This window comes from Asterias rubens, chromosome 1 (genome assembly GCF_902459465.1).
Source record: "Asterias rubens chromosome 1, eAstRub1.3, whole genome shotgun sequence".
NCBI classification, from domain to species: Eukaryota; Metazoa; Echinodermata; class Asteroidea; order Forcipulatida; family Asteriidae; genus Asterias; species Asterias rubens.
In genome coordinates, this window is record NC_047062.1 from 25,985,694 (window position 1) to 26,006,437 (window position 20,744).

The window sequence follows — 20,744 nt, forward strand, 5'->3', positions numbered from 1 at the left end:
ACTTCTATGTCAAATAACAAACCTGTGAAAATTTAGGCTCAATCGGTCATCGGAGTCGGGAGAAAATAACGGGAAAACCTACCCTTGTATTCGCACGTTTCACCGTGTCATGACATGTGTTTAAAAAAAATCCGTAATTCGAGAATTGATATTGTTTTACCGTTTTTCTCAAAAAGTAAAGCATTTCATGGAATAATATTTCAAGAGAAGTCTTTCATTATTACCTTCTGTATACCATGTAAGTTATTTGTAAATCTGTGAACTTTTTTTTTTCTGTACCGAAAGGGTCCAATGGCTCTAAAGGAACTGCACACTATTGGTAATTACTCAAAATAATTGTTAGCATAAAAACTTACTGAGAGCTGCAATGGAGAGCTGTTGATAGTATAAAACATTATGAGAAACGGCTCCCTCTGAAGTTTTTCGAATTCAAGCATCTGAAAGCACACACTTTGTGCGACAAGGGTGTTTTTTCTTTCATTATTCTCTCGCAACTTCAACGACCAATTGAGTTCAAATTTTCACAAGTTTGTTATTTTATGCATGTGCTGAGCTACACCAATTGAGAAGACTGGTCTTTGACAATGACCAATAGTGTCCCTGTTAGTGACCATTAATATTTGTAAAATCATCACAATACACCAAGTCATTACGTATTTTTGAATCCTTTTTTGTCGGTCAAAATGTTTTGTCTTTATAAGAAATTGGGTTACTAGATGTATGTTAACACCGGAAGTATTGGACAATTTAAATTGTGGATATGACCTTTACTTTGACCTCTTAAGGTCAATGGAAGTAGGTCAAATCTTTCAGCTGTTTTTGGTACAAGCCGCATTTTGGCACGCCACTTTGTGCCACTCAACTCTAAAGGGTTAAATCGGACTAGTTTAAAAAAAAGCTGTACACAATTATGACTTACAGCAAACAAAACTCCCCTCGCATGCAACTCAGAAATCCTTTCTTCTTTTCCCGCTCCTGTCATGGTCATCATGATCACGTGACTTCCCTTCCCCGGGTCGCTTTCCGGCTTTCTTGGCGTCCTTCAAGAATTTATCCAGACCGAAGGGATCTTCCTCCACCTCGCGTTCAAACTGGACGGGTCCGTCACGACGTCGGCTACGATCAGCACCGCTGAAATCTTTGTCGGGAACAAATCTAGACAAACAGAAACACAATCAATTATTTGAAAACCAGTAAATTTGGGTATAGAGTTCAGCTTGAAATTCAATGTGCTTAACATTAGTGCCCTAGTCAATGGGTCAATGTTAAACCATTATATCTTTACTGGCTCTCTTGGGAGTACGTGCACACAACGCCGGCAACCACAGCGCTCCAAAGGCTTTTTCATTCACAATATCAACCTCTACCTTCACAGGTACCCATTTATACCCCTGGGTGAAGAGAAGCAATTACAGTAAAGCATCTTGCTCAGGGACACAGTTGTCACCAGCCGGACCTAAACCCAAAGTCTAATGACTTTACCACCAGAGCTTGAATTCAATGCTATAAACCACTTGAACATGACCCCCAAAATATTGTGGAAATTTATAGAAGACGCAAGCACGAAACTGCAGTTCATACAAAATGTATGGCACTTCGTGGCAGTCTTTGGTACCACTGATGAGAGGATTTAAATACAGCAAAGCTTGTCTTAAAGGCAGTGGAAATAATTTTTAGCATAAAAATGTACTTGGTAATGAGTAATGGGGGAGCTGTTGATAGTATAAAACATTGTGAGAACTGGCTCCCTCTGAAGTAACGTAATTTTTGAGTAAGAGGTAATATCTCACTCAAATAAAAAAAGACTTCAGGCCATAAGCCTTTAATAAGGCATCTGAAAGCACAACACATTTGTGCAACCAGGGTGTTTGTTCTTTCATTATAATAATAATAATAATAATAATAATAATAATAATAATAATATTAATAATAATAATAATAATAATAATAATAATAATAATAATAATAATAATAATAATAATAATAATAATAATAATATCAAAGTCTTATATAGCGCACGTATCTACCAAACAAGGTACTCAAGGCGCTGAGTATATACAAACTTTCAGAAAGATAGGTTATTGCAGTGATGAATTCTGAGACCCAATTATTTAGCACCTTATGAAGGTTTACAAGGTGCTACGGCGCATTAAGCAGCCACAACCAGGAACACCGGGGCGAACCCCTTCTCTTTTCGATAAGTGCACTGGGTTATTTTACATGCGTTACAAAACACATGGGACCAACGGCTTTACGTCCCATCCGAAGGACGAAGCAATGGTTAAGTGTCTTGCTCAAGGACACAGTGTCACTGCTTATTTTCTTGCAATTTCGTTGACCAATCGAGTCAACATTTTCACAGGTTTGTTATTTTATGCATATCTTAGGATATACCAAATGAGTATACTGGTCTTTGGCAATTACCAAAAGTGTTCTGTGCCCTTAATATTTTCTTTGAGGTGTGTCATGGCTGAGCGGTTAAGAGCACCAGATTCAAGCTCTGGTGTTTGATCAGCAGAGTGTGGGTTTGAATCCCGGTTGTGACAGTTGCTACGTAAAATTGGGGAGGTAGTGCTTTCTGCTCTACTGGCCAGGCTTCGGATTGATGATACCCAAGTCTACATCCGTATGGACTGTAAAAGGGGTAACCCTGTTACAGCCCAAGGAGTAGGTGGCTACGGCCTCTGGAAAAAAAAAATTGTAGCCCACACCTTGAAGTGGCCTTCAGGCCTTGTGTGTCTGGTGCTTGCAAAAAATTTTTTTGTTTTTAAAGGTAACTCGGGATGTTGGGGAGTAATCTATTACACTGACCTCTTCTGTTTGATGAGTGCCTCCAAGTCGTCACCGTAGACATCTTTATCTGCATTCTTCCCCGGTCGGTACAGACTGTTTGCCACGTTTTGATCCTTGCGCCAAGGCTCACTGTACACGTTGTATGACTCGTCCTCTCCTCCAGCAAAACCGCTGTTAAGACCCTGTGATGGAGAAGAATAATAATAATAATAATAATAATAATAATAATAATAATAATAATGAGTTCTTATATAGTGCATTCTTTCTCAGCTCCCTTAGGAGTATACAAACTGTTATGGGCAACCGTAGCGCTCCAAAGGATTTTCATACACACTAACAACCTCTACCCTCGGAGGTACCCATTTATACCCCTCTGTGAAGAGAAGCAATTATAGTCAAGTATAATGCTCAAGGACACAAGTGCCACAAGCGGGATTTGAACCTACACTCCAATGACTTAACCATCAGAACTTGAACTCGATGCTCTTAACCATCACTCGGCCATGACAACCTACGTGTGAAAGCCCTGAGGGATTGGAGTAAGAGTTTCTCACAGAAGGAGTTTGTACACATTTTATGATCAATCAAAAGTCGTTTACAGAGTGCCAAAATCAAAAGTTTGCACATTCCGTCGTCTGCATATGAATGTAGGTGAAAGGTGATTATGGGCGGGGATTGACCTAGGCTAGAGGCCACTCTCTGGCGTGATTCACGAGCCTTGAAGTGTGACGTCAGATGTTCAGGCTACCCATAAGTCTGCTTAAGGAAATCTATTGTGTGCTTAGAATATATGTCCGGATTACTAGCTTTACTGAAATTGGGCCCTGATGAAGCTATTGTTTACTAACACCCCAAAATAAGGATTGTGCAACAGCCAGTGAAGTGAAACTTTACCTTTGAGGTGTTGTAAAGGCGGTGATCATGCTGCATATCATCGGACCTGCCACCTGCATTGGGCAATCCCAGAGCAATCTTCTCACTGATATCTCTGTCTTTCTGCTTGTCGAACTTCGCTCTGAATCCCAACAAAATATCAAAAGGGATTACTTCTTGGATATTACTTCTAAGGATATTGGTTGACTCCTGCAGCCGATTTCACTAAACTTTACGCAACTGCGTAAGTCCACTTGCGCAATGTTTATGGCGTAACTTGCACCATAACTGGTGCGCAAGTGGACAGTTATGTGAAATCGGCTGCTGATCAACAACCTACATGTACTAGATAACTGATCGTAAAATAACTTGAAATAAAATGCCTAGAAAAAGCCCCAGACAGAAGAAAATATTCAAATGTTTGATAGTAAGAAGCGATTTGAACCTTGTGTCTGGTTTTGCACGGCTGATATTCCTGTCCCTTTGTCTGTCTCGGTGTCTGTCATCACGGATCTTATCTCTCTCTCTAGCCTCTTCATCAGCTTCTGTAATGGTGAACAAAATTCATTTCATTTCATTCATTCATTTTTATTAAAAACAACTGGCAGCACAAAGCTGAATTATTTGGCATTTCAAGGTAAAACTATTGATTAAAATTGCACAGATAAAATACATAAAATTGCACTACCGCAGTAAGGGGTAAGAACATTAAAACAAAGATGAAAATCAAGAATTTGTTTTATACAAACCACTAATAGACACTATAAAAATGCACATGGTGTTGTGTAACCCTCTTATACATTGAAACCCCACTCTGAAATAAACCACCTGAAAAGCAGGGAACCCTAGCAATTAAAAACTGATGTTTGATTGCGTTTCTTAAGTAAATTATGTTATCATGAATAGTCGTTAGCAACATAACTTGGGTACCAAACAGGGCCCAATTTCATGGCTCTGCTTACCGCCAAATTCTGCGCTTACGATCACCATTTTGAGCTTACGTGGCAAGCACCATATTTCTGCGATAGCCTTGTATCCGTAGAATGCCTAGTATTGTGGAGTACACAAGCGCAGAAGCCAAAATTCCCTGCTAACCCTTGAAATTTGCTTGGCGTAAGCACGGAACTCCCTGTTTAGATAAGCGCTGATTCTGTTATGAAATTGGGCCCAGGTGGTAGCAGCTATTTTTGTAATGGTAGCAACCATTTTTGTAGTAGTCGTGGTGGCATGATTAACCAAGAAGTTGAAAAACAGTAGTTGCCACTCGACTAAAGCAATCAATGGTCACGACTACGACACTAGTCGCACTAGTTGCCGAGGCTTACTCATTAAGTATATTCCGTCTCAGGGCAACAAATGTTGTCTTGCAGCCAATTTCATGAAATGCTATTTCGAGTTAGGACAAGTCACCACTGGGATGAGTAACTTGTCCTAACTTAAGATGGGTTCATGCGTCCTATGTCTATGAATACGAAACTTAACTCGTCTTAAGTCCTAGGATTAATGTTATGTTTAGAAGAAATTTGGTGAAATTGATGGCAGAGGGCGTCTCTCTACAACACTCCAGACTCACCTGCTGCTGTTTTGATGCCAGCTCGATCCTTCCTTGCCTCCTGGGCCAACAGACGGAGTTTCTCTTCATGTTTCTCTTTCTCCTTGGAAGCCACTTTCCGTTCCATTGTTGCTCTCATCTCTACAGCTTCTCGGGCCTGAGGATAGGATGAGTAGAATCAAATAAACACTCACCCAAATGTCTCAACCCATACATGTAGGTCACACAGAGTGGTATACCCCTCTCTTTATATTTATGCATGAGTGACGTCACAATTCTAACTCAAAACAAGGTCATAAGGTTTATCGCGATTCAGAACCGCAATGCAATGTGGGAGGGAATATGGGGCGGTTTCTTTGCAGTTTCTACGACCCGCGCACGCGATGCCTTTACCTTTGTGTGGGTTCAACAGCGCCCTCTCTTGATATTTTGCTATTCGCGATAAACCTTATAGGCACAGCCACTGCAACTGGTTACTCATTTTGGGTAAGAATAATGATGCCATGCATGAATATTAAAAGAGGCATTTACAGTAGACTCTCGTTAATTCTAGGTCCGCTTGACTGGCCCCTTTTCCTTGTATTATCTGAAGCTCGTAATGTTCAATCGGCGTAATAATCACTGCACTATGCTCAATGTCCATGACATAATGGCTACATGTGTACACAAAGGCTGTTGCAATGGGTAACTGTATGCATAGTGTAAGCCTGTACCGCACAAACAAGCACATAATTGGGCTTAAGAACTATTTTAATTGAGTAAGTTTAGTTTGAAAGTCAATTTATAAAATCAACTAACATTTTACATGATTGAAAAAATATCTGCGCTTTTAACTTACGCTCTTGTTTAACAAAGTTTCGGTGCAAAATTTTGGTCACCGAGAGTCTATAGAATGTGGGTTTTCATTAGTAACAACAAGTGTAATGTTAGATGGTTCATTGCTAACATGAGATACCAGGAAAATCTTGCTCTGGCAGGCATTAAGTATTGATCACGCAGGTGCTTTCGGTAGTCTAGCGCTCAATAAATAGAATATTGATTTTCATTGGTAAACACTAGTGTGAGGTCAGATAGTTCATTGTAACGTGTGATACCAGGGAAACTATTTTTGCTTTTCAGTTGTGAAAATGTTGATTATTGTGAACGGCCCCTAAACTGAATGTATTTATGAACAAATGCTTCACCTTTCTGTCAGCAATGTACAGGGCCTCGGCCAACTTGGCAAAGTTCTCATTAATCTGAGGGTTCTGCAGTCCACGTCCGTCAGCAGCTAATCTTTTATCCAGTGGGATCGTGTAGCCCTGTCAAAATTATAGATTAACAGTCGTTAATAATTTGATTCAAAGTTTTAGCTAGGATTTGATAAAAGAGTATCAAAATTTGCTGGAAGTTTTAAAACTGGGTTTCCGTATGGTTCACTTGCGATATGTTTACATGTGAATGGCAGATAAAGCAGGCCCAGTCCAAAACTTATAAAGAGGGTGACTAAAAGACACCCAGACATCTAAACATATCTCCTTGTGATCAGTCGAGTTGGTCTATGGGAAACGTTTGAAACCGGTCGGCCATTTTATGGAGTCAAAAACTTGACTCCACCAAATAAGGAGAACCATGCAATTTCAGGGCTTTTTTGTGTGGATCATTATATTGTACTTTCAAAACATCTTTCTAACCATTATGCATTTTATAACAAACGGTTTCCAATAGCTTTTCATAGATCAACTCGCCCGATCCAATGCAAAGTGTCCCTTTAAACTTTGACTTGGAACAGACATAGGGGGAGAACACCGAGAAAGGGTACACAGGCCGTTCAGCATTGGACATGGTCACCAGTCTGAAGAAGCTCTAACTTAGGAGTGAAACGTAACTCAAATATGTAAGTAACATGTAGATTATTCTTGGATTTGAAGGTTGACCCATATGTACCTGCTTCGCATGTTGTCATTTTATGCTATGTTATCACAATTTGTCTGAATTTTCCAAGAGCAAAACAATCTGAAATCAGACTTAAATACGCTGTACACTTTGGTAATTGTCAAAGACCAGTCTTCTCACTTGGTGTATCTCAATATATGCATAAAATAAGAAACCTGTAAACATTTTAGCTCAATAGGTTGTCGAAGTTGCGAGATATCAATGAAACAATATACACCCTAATCACACGAAGTTGTTTGTTTTCAGATGCTTGATTTCGAGACCCCACATTCTAAATCGGGGTCTCAAAATCAAATTTGCGGAAAATTACTTTTTTTTTCTCGAAAACTATGTTACTTCAGAGGGAGCCGTTTCTCACAAGCTTTATACCATCAACATCTCCCTATTACTCGTTACCAAGTAAGGTTTTATGCTTATAATTATTTTGAGTAATTACCAATAGTGTCCACTGTCTTTAATTTGGAAGCATATCATGCCGGCATTCTATAGATGCTGACGCCATATCAGAATTTGAAAATTCAGCTATTGGCTATGACTGTTGTTAAGGGTGTTGCTATTAAAACAGACTATAATTATTTCAACGCATAATACAAAAATACTTCAATACATGGACTATAAAACCAACATTACAGCACAAACCACCAGGTTCTAAACTTCTGCCAAAACTATCAGAGGTTTAGAACAAAACAGATTAGTATACACAAACTATCACAAACAGTTCACAGAAAGAACACATGACGAATTTAGATTGGTAAAAAGAGAATTGAAACAATTTTGGAAAGTAAAACGAAATCTTATTTGTACCTTAGCGTTCTTCCAGTTTGAAATACAAGGTGGTATCTTCCATTCCTGCTGCTCCTTTACTGTGACCTTAAAGGAGTTAAAGAAATACATTACAAATGGTTTAAATCAACTTTAAAAGAGAAACCTAATACCAAAACTACCTACATGTAGAGTTTGTGGATCTTTCACCACAGCAAGTTTGCTTATTACAGCGGTCTGAAGTGGTAGAGAGTTCCAGATGCGTGGCGCAGCTGAAAACAAGTTTGTCACCCCAGGAGTGTCGAGACTTGGGTTCATTAAGGAGAAGCAAAGAACTGGATAAAAGTTTGTGTGGGGAGCCTTGCCGTTAAGTGCCTTGTGGACAATAACCATCAGCTTGAAAAGGATTCGTTGAGAGATAAGGAAGTTTACAAAAATTGTGTTTTGGGACGATTTTGTCTCTTAACTTCTGCCCAAAATTATACTTTTTCCATCAACAACCACTTTAATGAATTTGTGATTTGAAGATAGATCGTCTTGAACACGTTTTGAACTTCGTTTGTAACGATCAGTGAACACACATTGAGAAATAATTCAATGAACATTGCCCCGCAACTCCCACTGTTGGATTTGTTTTTTAAATGTTTAATTACACTTCCTCCAATGCTGTGTTTTGTACACAATCTGCGCCAATCCTTTACTCCCTTCGTGAATGTGTACTGCCTTGAGTCTATCTAAGATCTTATGAATATGGTAATCAATTGCCAATCCCAGCGTGCGGAAAGTTGGTTAGCTTTGTCATGTTTGTGACTGTGTGTATGGGCCATGCATGACGATGGTGGACGATCGATTGTGTGTGTGGGAGCCAGGTGCACAAGCACCATGTGATGTGTTTATGCGCATCAGGTTTTTCTATGATGATTGAACGTGTATTCTAACACAAACGATGTCTTTCTGGTTTCTAAATTATTTCTGTTGCAAATTTACAATGCAGAGTCAAACAATGTAAAAGTGGCGGCAACATTTTGAAGCTTGGCGGCAACTATAAAGCTTGGCGCGCTCCGCAGAAAGCATGGCGGTGCGCCACGTCTTTTCTTTAGGTTGGAGAACACTGCCGTACACGTACATGACATAATTTCTAAGGAAAACAAAGGCGGCAATTCTTAATCAAACATTGTGTCAAAGGGTTAGAACTGACCTTTCTCGTTGGAGAATGCATAACAGGTGCAGGAGGTGAAGGGGGCCCACGAGGAATCTTCTTGTTGGTTCTGAAAATGACAATTATAGTTTAATTCAGTTTTCTTAAAAATGTGATTTTCTACCTGACTCTTTTAAAGGCAGTGAACACTATTGGTAATTGTCAAAGACCAGTCTTCTCACTTGGTGTAACCCAACATACATGTATGCATAAAATAAACAAACCTTTCAAAATTTGAACTTGGTTGTCGAAGTTGTGAGAGAATAGATAAAGAAAAAATACCCTTGTCGCACACATTTGTGCTTTCAGATGCTTGATATCGAGACCTCTGCTGAGGTCTTGAATTGAATTTAAATAGTTTACTGAGAAATTACTTCTTTCTAAAAAACTACGTTACTTCAGAGGGAGCCATTTCTTACAATGTTGTTTACTATCAACAGCTCTCCATTGCTCTTTACCAAGTAAGTTTTTACGCTAGCAATCATTTGGAGTAATTACCAATAGTGTCCAGTGCCTTTACACGATTTGACACCTTTTGTAGATCATAATATGTTTCTTTGAAATACCTTGCACTGTTATGATAAATTCATCATAGTTTGATGAGACAAGGTGACGATCAGCTAAGTATACACGAAAACTGCTGCCAACCAGCTTTCTGAATGTGCCTTTAAATTAGTACAAATGAGCAGAATAAAAAGCAAAGGTGCCTAACCTGAACTTGGGTGGTTCAATCGGATCCTTTTGTACCTCCACCATACGGATGACTCTCTGCTTAGCACCGGAGTTAAAGGCCACGCCTTGCTGTGATGGAGTGTACCTGTGGTGAAATTACAAACGCAGAAATAGTATCAAACTAACAAATCAAATTTGTGTTGCCAACGGTCCAATTACATTCGTTGCATGATCGTTTGTGGCGTGTCATTGCCGAGAGGTTGAGATCACCGGACTCAAGCTCTGGCGTTGTTGATCAGCAGAGTGTGGGTTCGAGAGTTGTGACACTTGTGTCCTTAAAGCAAGACACTTGATCATTTCGGATAGGAAGTAAAGCCGTTGAAAGAACCTAGTTGCTGTGCATAATTTTTAATCCATGCTAGATACATATTTTTAAACCTGATATTCTCAATTAATATTTGTATCTATCTGTTTATTGTTAAATAATTTTAAGCGTTTTTGTCTGTACTGTTTGAATTATGGCCAGTTTTAATTTTCCCAGTGTGGGATAATAAAGTTCTTATCTTATCTTATCTTATCTTAGTAACACTCATCGCTAAGAGAAGGGATGTTTCTGGCAGTGGCTGCTGAATACTCTAAGCACCTTGTAAACCCTCACAAGGTGCTACATTAAAAACCTGTCTTACATGTATAAAGCTTATAAATTTTGGTTTTTTTTACCCATACACCGATGTGTGTAAGCACTGTATACTCCCCCCCCCCCCCCCCCGAGTCCTGTGAAAAAATATCACAGGCATATTACTCGGGTGGGATTCGAACCTACGACCCTTGCAATTAATTTTGGTTTTTACCCATACACATGTACACCGATGTGTGTTAGCACTGTATACTCAGTACTTTCCCGAGTCCTGTTAAAAAATATCACAGGCATATTACTCAGGTGGGATTTCGAACCTACGACCCTTGCATCTCTAGAGCAGTGTCTCACCAACTAGACTACCGAGATTGCCCGGTAGCTAGAGGCAGTACGAATCCTATGTTTTGGCAGCAGGTACCGCAACGATAAATAATAGATATTAAAATTGCATCGAGGATAAAGAATATTAATTTTGTTTTTTTACCCACACACCGATGTGTGTTAGCACTGTATACTCAGTACTCTCCCGAGTCCTGCTTCTGCTTGACAAACACGTTTAAGTGCCTTGGAAGGCATAAGCGCTATATAAGATAATTAGTAGATAATTGTTACACATTGTTGGGCTGCTCTGGTGGTCGTGAATGTTTAAACTAACCTGATGTACTGAGCCGGTGCTTTTTCCTCTGCACACCTTACAGGCATAGCCGCTGAAATCTTAGACTGGACAAGCTTCTCCAAGGCCAGTCTGGTCTTTTCTGTCGTCTGTAAAAATAAGCATAATCAACAACATCGACATCATGATCTGAAATCATCATGGGGGTGTTATGATACAACACATTTTATTTCCTGCAATATTGTAAACAATTTCTAATAAAACTAATAATGAAATTGCATTGGCTCCCAGTTAATTTTTGTACAACTTACAAAATTCTTTTGTTAACTTTCAAAGCTCAAACATGTCAATCAGCTGCACTTTGGCAATTGCTGTGGATATGTAATGTTGGTTATTTATTCCGCTGCTCAGGCATAAAATCTTACCTCTTCTATTTCTTCATCATCTGGTTTCTGTAGTTCTGGGTCTCCTTCATTGGTTATTGGTTTTGGCACCAGATCCTGCGGCTTTGAATGAACAACCTGACAGACACAATGAACTAAAACAAATTATTGCTAATTCAAGACCAACTACCCAGCAAAGTATACATTTGGCTTGTGGAACCCTTACAATGTTTTAACCTGTGGACGTACAATACCAATACATTCACACCGTCGCATGTACAGTCCACAACTGTACTGCCTAAATTGTGTGTAAAACTGATTTTGGCTTTTCTCAAACTTTTCTAACGTGACACATCAAAACAAAAGATTCACTGAAGCCCAAAAATAAAAAAAGGCAGACAGTGCAGGATTTTTGAGAATTTAGGACTGTTTGTTTTATTACATTTTACCGCTGTGTGATGAGCTTACCTTATCTTTAGCATGGCCAACCCTTGCCAAGGAGTCATACTTGACCTTTCCTTCTGCATCAACAGTCTTGGCTATAGCGTTCCCTTTGCCTTGTGTCCGTCCCATGTCCATCGGGAACTGAGCCACTGGAACCTCTGGAAAGGCACCCCCATCTCCAAAATCCTACAAATCAAAACCCATAAATATATACATCAATCAGGCAGGCCCTTATGCCATTAGCCTTATGGAGGCCGACCTCATTCGCTGTCACTGCGAGCCATACCTGACAATTAGAATTATGATTACGCACTGCGCTTCCGTTTTGAGCACTGCAGACTTTGAAAAACGGGTCCACGTACTGAGTACGCAGTGAAAACGTATCGAGAGTGCACTGTTTTGGGTATACTCCAACAAATTAACCTAAACCAAATAGTGCCCTTTATACATTGTAGTAGCCCTACACTATGTATGTGTCCATCATACGTGTACCACCTCATGGCTTATGGCTCTGCTCAAAGGGTTTTGTACGTCTTGTAGATCAAGATTTTGGCTATGAAATTACAGCTCCTCACTGTGAAGGAAGATGATTGTCAAATAATCTACCTGTAGAAGTTTCAGCTTCATTTGTTGTCAAGATTTTGACGAAACAAAATTTAAATCACAGAGCAACGTTTTCAGGAGAGTCGTGTAAATCCGTTGTACATGCTAACATTTTGTTTGTGTCACCGAGACTTAAATTATTTTGGGGAAATTGTTTTACTCATTTCTCTATCTTCAAACCGTGTAAGTTTAATGTAAATCTTTGGATGTTTGTGTTTTGAGTCGTACAGAAAGTATCCAAATCTGCATAATATAAAACTGGCTTACCAGTGGTGTCCTGGGTACCCATCCTTTTCTTCGTCCATATGGTGGAGCTGAACTCCTAGAAATTGATGCTAGACTCAACTGCAAATTTCAAAAATAAAAACATAATATAATAGTAATAATAATAATAATCTATACTATTAAAAGCGTAACCCGCGCCATCTTGGATTGAAAATTAGAAGGTCCAGTGGCATGGCATCCTTGTGGAATCCAACACGGTTGTGTCGTTACAGCCGTCGGGTTGCAAGTCTACAAAACCCTGAACCGAACTCCCTCTTATGAGTTGTCTGATTGGCTGGAACCAGTTAAACCTACAAAAGAGTAAATGAAACCACCATTTAAGAATAGTATGCTTTCATAGTTACGAACTTTGTGAAACATCAACGGCTGTTTTGAAGCTGTAAACGAACATTCCATTCAAAGTTCTGAAGCAACAAAATTGTTAGAACGCAGCCTGGTCAGGAGCCTGTAGATTTTGCCAAATCCTTTTTGTATTAAGCAATCGGCCGTCGGGTTTTGTTATCAAAAGAGCCCTCATGTGCAGCTGAATCGGGTACGACATTGTATTTACGAATTTCTCCATACAAAATTAACCAAACTGGCCTACAAACCCTTAAAACAACAAGGCAAATGTTTTCTGAAAGTGAATTAAGTGAGAGGATGTAGGGGTAGCTGGCATACAAACCCTCAAAATAACTAGGAAAATGTTTTCTGAAAGTGAATTAAGTGAGATAATGTAGGAGAAGTTATTAAAGACCAATAAAATTACTGTTTCTATTATTTTAGTTTGTGTAGGGTTCCACAGATAATGATGATAACATATTTTAAAATTGGATGTTTTATCAGGGGACTTCGTCACGCAGGGCGCACGCCCCGGCGGATGTTGACCAGACAGTTTACATGAGAATTAAATGATATGACAATAAACAAAAAATTAATGAGGCCAACGATCTGTTACTCCCAAAAGCGGTGGTAAAAACAGTAGATAAGATGTTGCACAGCATGTTCCGAAAACTCGCTTTATTTGGTGCTCAGACAACTTTGTATAAAATTGACACAATGACAAAAGCCGATTGAATTAAAACTACGCGTAAATGAGGCGAAACATAATCCACATTACGAATAATGCGTTGGCCCGCTCGATCAACACTAAAATATTACGAAATACCCTACATATCATGCCAAGTACCATCATTGCCAAGTATACCCATCCCATTAAAGCTCAGTTCTAGAAACAAATTCCAATTCCTTCAGTTGGAGAACGCAAGAGAGAAGGTGAGGAGGGGAGGCAACGTGTCGCGACGTTTCACAACTAAGTTGTGCACGCTCAACAATTAATTTTTATCAAAATACAACATTAATGACAAATTTCCATACCGATTATAAATACAATTTCTAATCCAATCCTTTGAAGTGATTATTACCTGTAAGAATACCTCCCTTGCCCCCACGTTACAACATTTGTATACCTGAATCCTCCTCATCTAGCGGGATGCGGCGTGAAGCGCAGCATCCCGCTAGTAATAATTAATTTGATAAAGCACTTTATCACAGCCCGACCGGCATATAAAGGCGCATCTGACATTATCACCCCTGGTCACTGGGCCATATTTTTCATTTCTTAAACCATCTCAGCTCCCTGGATGGGGAGTATAGAGCCGGTGCTGCGAGTTACAAATACTCAAGCTAATCATTCACAAACCATCTCTGCCCCCATAGGTACTCATTCCTCCCCAGGGTGGAGAGAAGGGATGGTTAAGTGTCTTGCTCAAGGACACAAGCGTCACCACAGAGATTCAAACCCACATCCCAATGACTTAAACCACCAAAACTTGACTCAGATGCTCTTATCCCCTTGGCCACAACACCCCTATAACTACTTATTACCTTTGGCGGCCAGCCACATCAACCCATTACAACCATAGAGCACAGCCAGAGATCAAAAGTGATTGATTTTTCCAGAAGGAGGAAAACCGGATGGTCTGGAAAACCCTTGTGGCACAGTAGAGAACCAACGTACAACTCAACTCACATATGGCCCTGAGCGGGTATCGACTAGGGTTACCTTGGTGAGAGGTGAGCGCTTTATGCACAAGCTAACCATGCCCCCCATTCACAACCCATACCGAGAACTCAAAATGGTTGCTTCATTCTCTGACGATTTTACAAAGTTTAAAGTTAATTGTATGTTAGTAATAGTTATGTACAAACAAAGAAGAAGGGCCTACCTGTCGTGGTTTCTCCTGTTCAAACTCCTCCTGTCCCCATTGCTTTGGAGCAGGTAAAATACTACAGGAGGCAAACAAGAACATACAAAAACATATCAAAAATGTAGCAAAAAACTCATCTACAATATCACTTGCACTGGACACCTTTGGTAGGACCAGTATTCTCACTTGATGTATCCAAACATGCATAAAATCACAAACTTGTTAAAATTTGGACTCAATAGGTCATCGCAGTTGCAAGAGAATAATGAAAGAAAAAACACCCTTGTTGCATAACATTGTGTGCTTTCAGACGCCTAAGGCTTCAGCTCAAGTCTTTTTTATTGAGTCAGAAAATACCTCATCTTCAAAAACTATGTCACAGTTACTTCAGAGGAAGTGATTTCTCACAAAAAAATGTGTTGTACTACCAACAGCTCTCCACGGCCCGGTACCAAGTAAGTGCCCACTGGCTTTAAAGAACTGGGGGGCCAACTATTAACATTCTACTAGCCACCACGCGCCTGCACCATTGGTATCCCGAAAGTGGAGTTTGCGTGCAGTACCGAATACAGAATCTCTGACTTTTGTAAAAAATCAAACTCATGAGATGACAGGCTGGCCTTTAAAGGAACACCTTGCCTTGGACCGGACGAGTTGGTCTATAATAAACGTTTGAAACCGCTAGCTATGAAATGCATATGGTTAGAAAGATGTTTTAAAAGTAGAATATAATGGTCCATCCACACAAGTATCACTCAAAATTGGCCGGTTTTCCTTTTACGTCGCGAACTAACACGGTCGGCTATTATGGCCGATCATGTTAGTCCACGCGGTAAAAAGAACACCACGCAATTTCAAGGCATATTTATGTAGATCATTGTATTTTATTTTTACAACATCTTTCTACCCATATGCTTTTTATAACAAACGGTTACAGAACGCTCTTTAACATTGTTTAAAGACCAACTCGACCGATCAAAGGCAACGTGTTCCTTTAACTTTTTCAGTGAATGGTGGGTAGGACCAGTTTGCTTGTCAATTCTTTGGTCTGTTAGCAACATTCACTAGTCAATATTACAAATGAAGTAGGGATGCTTTTAACTGGTATTGAAGTGTTTTAACTGGTATTTGGCCAGCGGACCACTGTTAAGGCTAAGTCACACTGTACATAGCGACAACGAAAGTGATAACGACGCAAAGACAATGTTTTGAATTGCTCCACGCAGAATAAGCCCACGATTATTCAACCAACATTTTTAACATTATGGTTTCCTTCTCGTTATCGAAGCCTGTGTGCCCGAGCCTCTAAAGGAGAACCCTGTGACCACATGACACAGCGGTCTGTTTGATCAACATAATGTGAATGTAGTTGTTGGGTAGTGCTGTTTGATATCGTTTCGTTCCCTTGTTTGTGGACCAAACCTTGTACATTAATTTGGAGCAGAAAAAAAATTGAAAGTAGGTCTGTCTGATGTTTTATCTTTGACATTCAGTAGCCACGTTATGCATATACGTAAGGTGATTTTCAAGCTTTTTTGTCTTTATATTTCTAAATTTTTGCATTTTTTTTTAACTGAGCATGCTGAGAGTCAAACAAACAGCAAGTTGCCAAAATGTGTCGTCCAACTGTACATTCAAACTGTGTCAAAATAAGTTTTTGTAATTTGTTTCCATCAAAATATTTTCTTGTCAATATTCTAAATTTATTAGGATGATTATACAGCAGAAGATCAACATGTGTGTGTCAACATTTTTTTAATGATTTTTGAAAGTGGTAAAAATTTGACAAATCTAGTAATTAATTGAATAGTTTGACAATGGAGGAAGGAAATTTACAAACATTTAGTTGAAATTACCCAAGTCACAATAATATTATGTGGAAAAGTTTCCGTTTGGCGCCACCTTGTTTTCATTTTGATGCAAAATTGAGTGAACAAGTGGTCATGGTGGTGACGGAAACTGGAAAAGTATGGCGCCACTACTATTTCTTTTGATATGAAAAATTTAGAGTTTTTATCTCATTTACCTCAATGTAAAAAAAAGTGAAAAAGTGGTGGCGCCATTTGAAAACTTATCCAGGAAAGCTATCCTATTAATATTATGTCATTGTTGAATTGATGATCCGTGGTGGCGTTATCAGGTTATTTATACTATTAAATATTGAAACCCTCCAGTCTGTCTCTGTGACCCTTAATGTTGACACTGTCACGTCACTGTCATGAGGATGGATGAAAGGTTATGACATGGTTACGATTATAATTGAAAAAAGGATTGTTTGCGTCCTTCAACAAAATTCTAGTTCTAAATAAAATATCAAATAAACTAAATAAAATATTTTAATTAGGCCTAGTATAGTATAGTAAGTACATGTATGTAGTAATTAGTTCTAATTGTCAACATGATGACATAACAAATTTAAATATAAATTATAACAACCACACATTTAATTAGATTAGCCAAATTTTATGTCATCATCATTAACTTTAAAAGTAAGATGTGAGGGTACTTCTTATTCCTCTGGTATGTCTAAAAATGACCAAAAAGCAAAAGAAATAGTCAATATCAAAATGTGTATGTCGAGTTGGTTTCGAAAACACAGGACGAGTTGGATCGGCCCTCTACGACATCGTATCGTATGCGTCCACGATCCTTCCTTTCTATCTATCTATTCTACACAAGAACATGTTCGGAAAGCGTTGGAAATATTGAAAAGGAACAGATATTTAATCAATGATTCAACAATAATGAGAAACACCAAAAAACAGTGATACAATTAAGAGGTTTAAAACACACACAAAACAGTATAATGAGGTTATATAAAACATTTACTTACTCTGCAAGCGAGACCATTTTTCTCTTTTACATCGAGACGTGTAGTGTCAGCAGCAGAGAGAGTGTAGTTTGTGGCCGGCGCTAGATGGCGCTGGCACGACCAAGTCTAATAAGGTCATAGACCTTATCGCAAATACTCGGTACGCGCACAACAGACGTGGAATGAAGTGCATGCTGGTCTAGCTAACTATCAAATTTGGGTACTAGCTAGACCAGCATGCACCTCATTCGACAGTTTGCGCTTGCGCAATGGTATTTGCGAAAAGGTCTATGACCTCGTGGAAGCCAAGTTCCAACGGCAGAGGGCGGTGTATAGTATTACTGTTTACCAGTGTATTGTTACTAGGGCCGTGTCCGAAACGGCGACTTCGGCTACAGCTACGTCTAGATCAGCGCGTCTACCAGTGTTGAAGAATAGGCAGACGCGCGCGATCTAGCCGTAGCTGTAGCCGAATCGTCAATTCGGACACGGCCTAGGATCTTTGAACTTTTTGTAGGTCACAAAACACTTTACCTGGCAGCTAGGGTGCCATGTTTAGTGCCGTAAATGTCACCGATATGTTTTACAGTGTATACAAAAATAAGGCCATGCAGAACAATATTGAGCATCTCCCCTTTTCAGTGCAAATCGACAGTAAAGCAGCGCTACGAAACTGGACCATTGTTACTATGAAAAAAAAGGAACTGCTGCCATAATTGTTGTTAATAGGTTTATTGCTAAAATCACATTACAGTCGAAACGGCTAAAATTACATGAAGTAAATTACAATATTCAAACACACAAAAATTAGCAGTATCAACTTCAACAATCTAACACCCCCCCCCCCCCCCATCACCAAGATTGGATATGACTAGTTATGTCCACGCAGGAAGAACAATCTGCGATGGAATGTTAATCTGAGTGGGAGTCAGTATACCGCTCCTCAAATTCAATTTCGTTGGATAACAAGTTAGCAACATTAATGTACTTACTACTTTTTTTGCCATTATTTTTCAGAGTAACTACCAAAAGTATACAGGCTTTGTAGTTATAAACTCAACATCATTTCGGTAACAAGGTAGCTATGTGAATTTGTTTGCATAATTTTCACCATGCATGCATATACTATTTTAGCCCTAGTCTAACATGCAATGGTTAAAGGCAGTGGACACTATTGGTAATTACTCAAAATAATTATTAGCATAAAACCTTATTTGGTAACTAGTAGTGAGAGGTTGATAGTATTAAAGGCAATGGACACTATTGGTAATTACTTAACATAATTGTTAGCATAAAACCTTACTTGGTAACGAGTAATGTGGAGAGGTTGATGGTATAAAGCATTGTAGGAAACGGCTCTCTCTGAAGTGACGTAGTTTTCGAGAAAGAAGTAATTTTCCACGAATTTGATTTCGAAACCTCAAGTTTAGAATTTGAGGTCTCGAAATCAAGCATCTGAAAGCACACAACTTTGTGTTATTATACACTTTGTACAAGGTTGCTTTTTTCTGTCATTATTATCTCGCAACTTCGACGACCAAATGATATCAAATTTTCACAGGTTTGTTTATTCATGTTGAGATACACCAAGTGAGAAAAACTGGTCTTTGACGATTACCATTAGTGTCCAGTGCCTTTAAGTAGCCCCGAAGAAAATAATTGGCGGCAGGCTAGGTCGCTCAGACACCAATCGTGGATTTGCCCGCAAGACCTTTTATCTCAATTATTACTCGGTTACGCACGCAGCTTGTGTGCGTTGAATGAGAGGCATGCATGCTGGTCTAGCACCGTGACTCAGGTTTGATCCCTAGCTAGACCAGCATGCACCTCATTCAACAGTTAGCGCTTGCGCATGGGTATTAACGAAACGAGGTCTCTGGGAATAACTTGATTTGATTCAGCTCTGCAACCAGTAAAAATGTGAATGATGTCCTAAATTGTGTTAACGTGTGTGGATTAACCCGAATGTGCAATTAAAACAAAAATAATGGCAACGGACCGGAGCGTAAGCGCCCGATAGTCTTGAAAGCAAGCCTTACCATAGTTAATAACTATTAATGACATTGAGATGATCATAACCAAATTGCTTCGGGTGTTTTGCATAAACTGTATAATAAAAAATAATAATAATATATAATAACCTATATCACCACTTTACACTGTGTCCTTATACAGACCAGTCTTTGATTCGCCTCTTCCCAAAATACCCCCATGCCATTAAAGGCAGTGGACACTTTTGGTAGTTACTTAAAATAATTATCATCATAAAACCTTTCTCGATTACGACTAATGGGGAGATGTTGACAGTATAAAACATTGTGAGAAACGGCTCCCTCTAAAGTAACATAGTTTTCGAGAAAGAAGTAATTTTGTACAAATTTGATTTCGAGACCTCAGATTTTTATTTTGAGGTCTCGAAATCAAGTATCTGAAAGCACACAACTTCGATTGTGTGACCAGGTTTGTTATTTTTTTCATTATTATCTCGCAACTTTGGTGACCGATTGAGCTCAATGAATTTTCACAGGTTTGTTATTATATGTATTTTTTGTTGAGATACATTAAGTGAGAAGAATGGCCTTTGACAATATTACCAATAGTGTCCACTGCCTTTAATCGTACAGCTGGGATGCCATACATTCTGAACGGACAGACCTGTAATTGCCAATCTCCTATACTGATTATACTGATGGAAAATTACATTATTCACGCTACACGTTTGATTAATGATTTAAATCGAGTAACAATAACATGGCTTAAATTAAAAGGAACATTACAGAATTGGTAAGAAAACACATGGTGAAGATTACAGATTTACATAAAACTCACACGATCTATGATCATGACAGTATATAAAACATCCTGTGGAATATACATCTGTCTGAAATGTCCTATTAAGTCATTAAAATTAATTGTCTAATATTTCGCGTTTGCTCGGTGAGCATTTCGTTCATGTTCTTGCATCGATGTTATGCAATGTTATATCGTTTTTT

The 20,744-nt window shown here is 39.0% G+C and overlaps 1 protein-coding gene across 1 annotated transcript; it reads right to left on the minus strand.

Annotated features, from left to right (window-relative positions):
- Positions 1-553: 553 nt before the first annotated feature.
- Positions 554-17,852, minus strand: LOC117298942 (SNW domain-containing protein 1-like). The gene is made up of 15 exons (XM_033782331.1): positions 17,773-17,852; positions 14,958-15,018; positions 12,733-12,810; positions 11,887-12,048; positions 11,461-11,556; positions 11,078-11,184; positions 9,826-9,930; positions 9,114-9,183; positions 7,958-8,023; positions 6,403-6,519; positions 5,240-5,375; positions 4,112-4,211; positions 3,688-3,808; positions 2,812-2,975; positions 554-1,155 (listed from the first exon to the last, which is right to left on the minus strand). Exons 1-15 carry the CDS (start codon positions 17,787-17,789, stop codon positions 948-950), a joined length of 1,608 nt encoding a protein of 535 aa, XP_033638222.1. The 5' UTR covers positions 17,790-17,852; the 3' UTR covers positions 554-947.
- Positions 17,853-20,744: the final 2,892 nt, after the last annotated feature.

Excerpts from the sequence above, each read along its gene's own strand:
- LOC117298942 (XM_033782331.1), bottom strand. Across the intron at positions 12,811-14,957 it reads AACAGGAGAAACCACGACAG|TTGAGTCTAGCATCAATTTC; the intron begins GTAGGCCCTTCT and ends TGAAATTTGCAG. Across the intron at positions 6,520-7,957 it reads CAAACTGGAAGAACGCTAAG|GGCTACACGATCCCACTGGA; the intron begins GTACAAATAAGA and ends TAATTTTGACAG.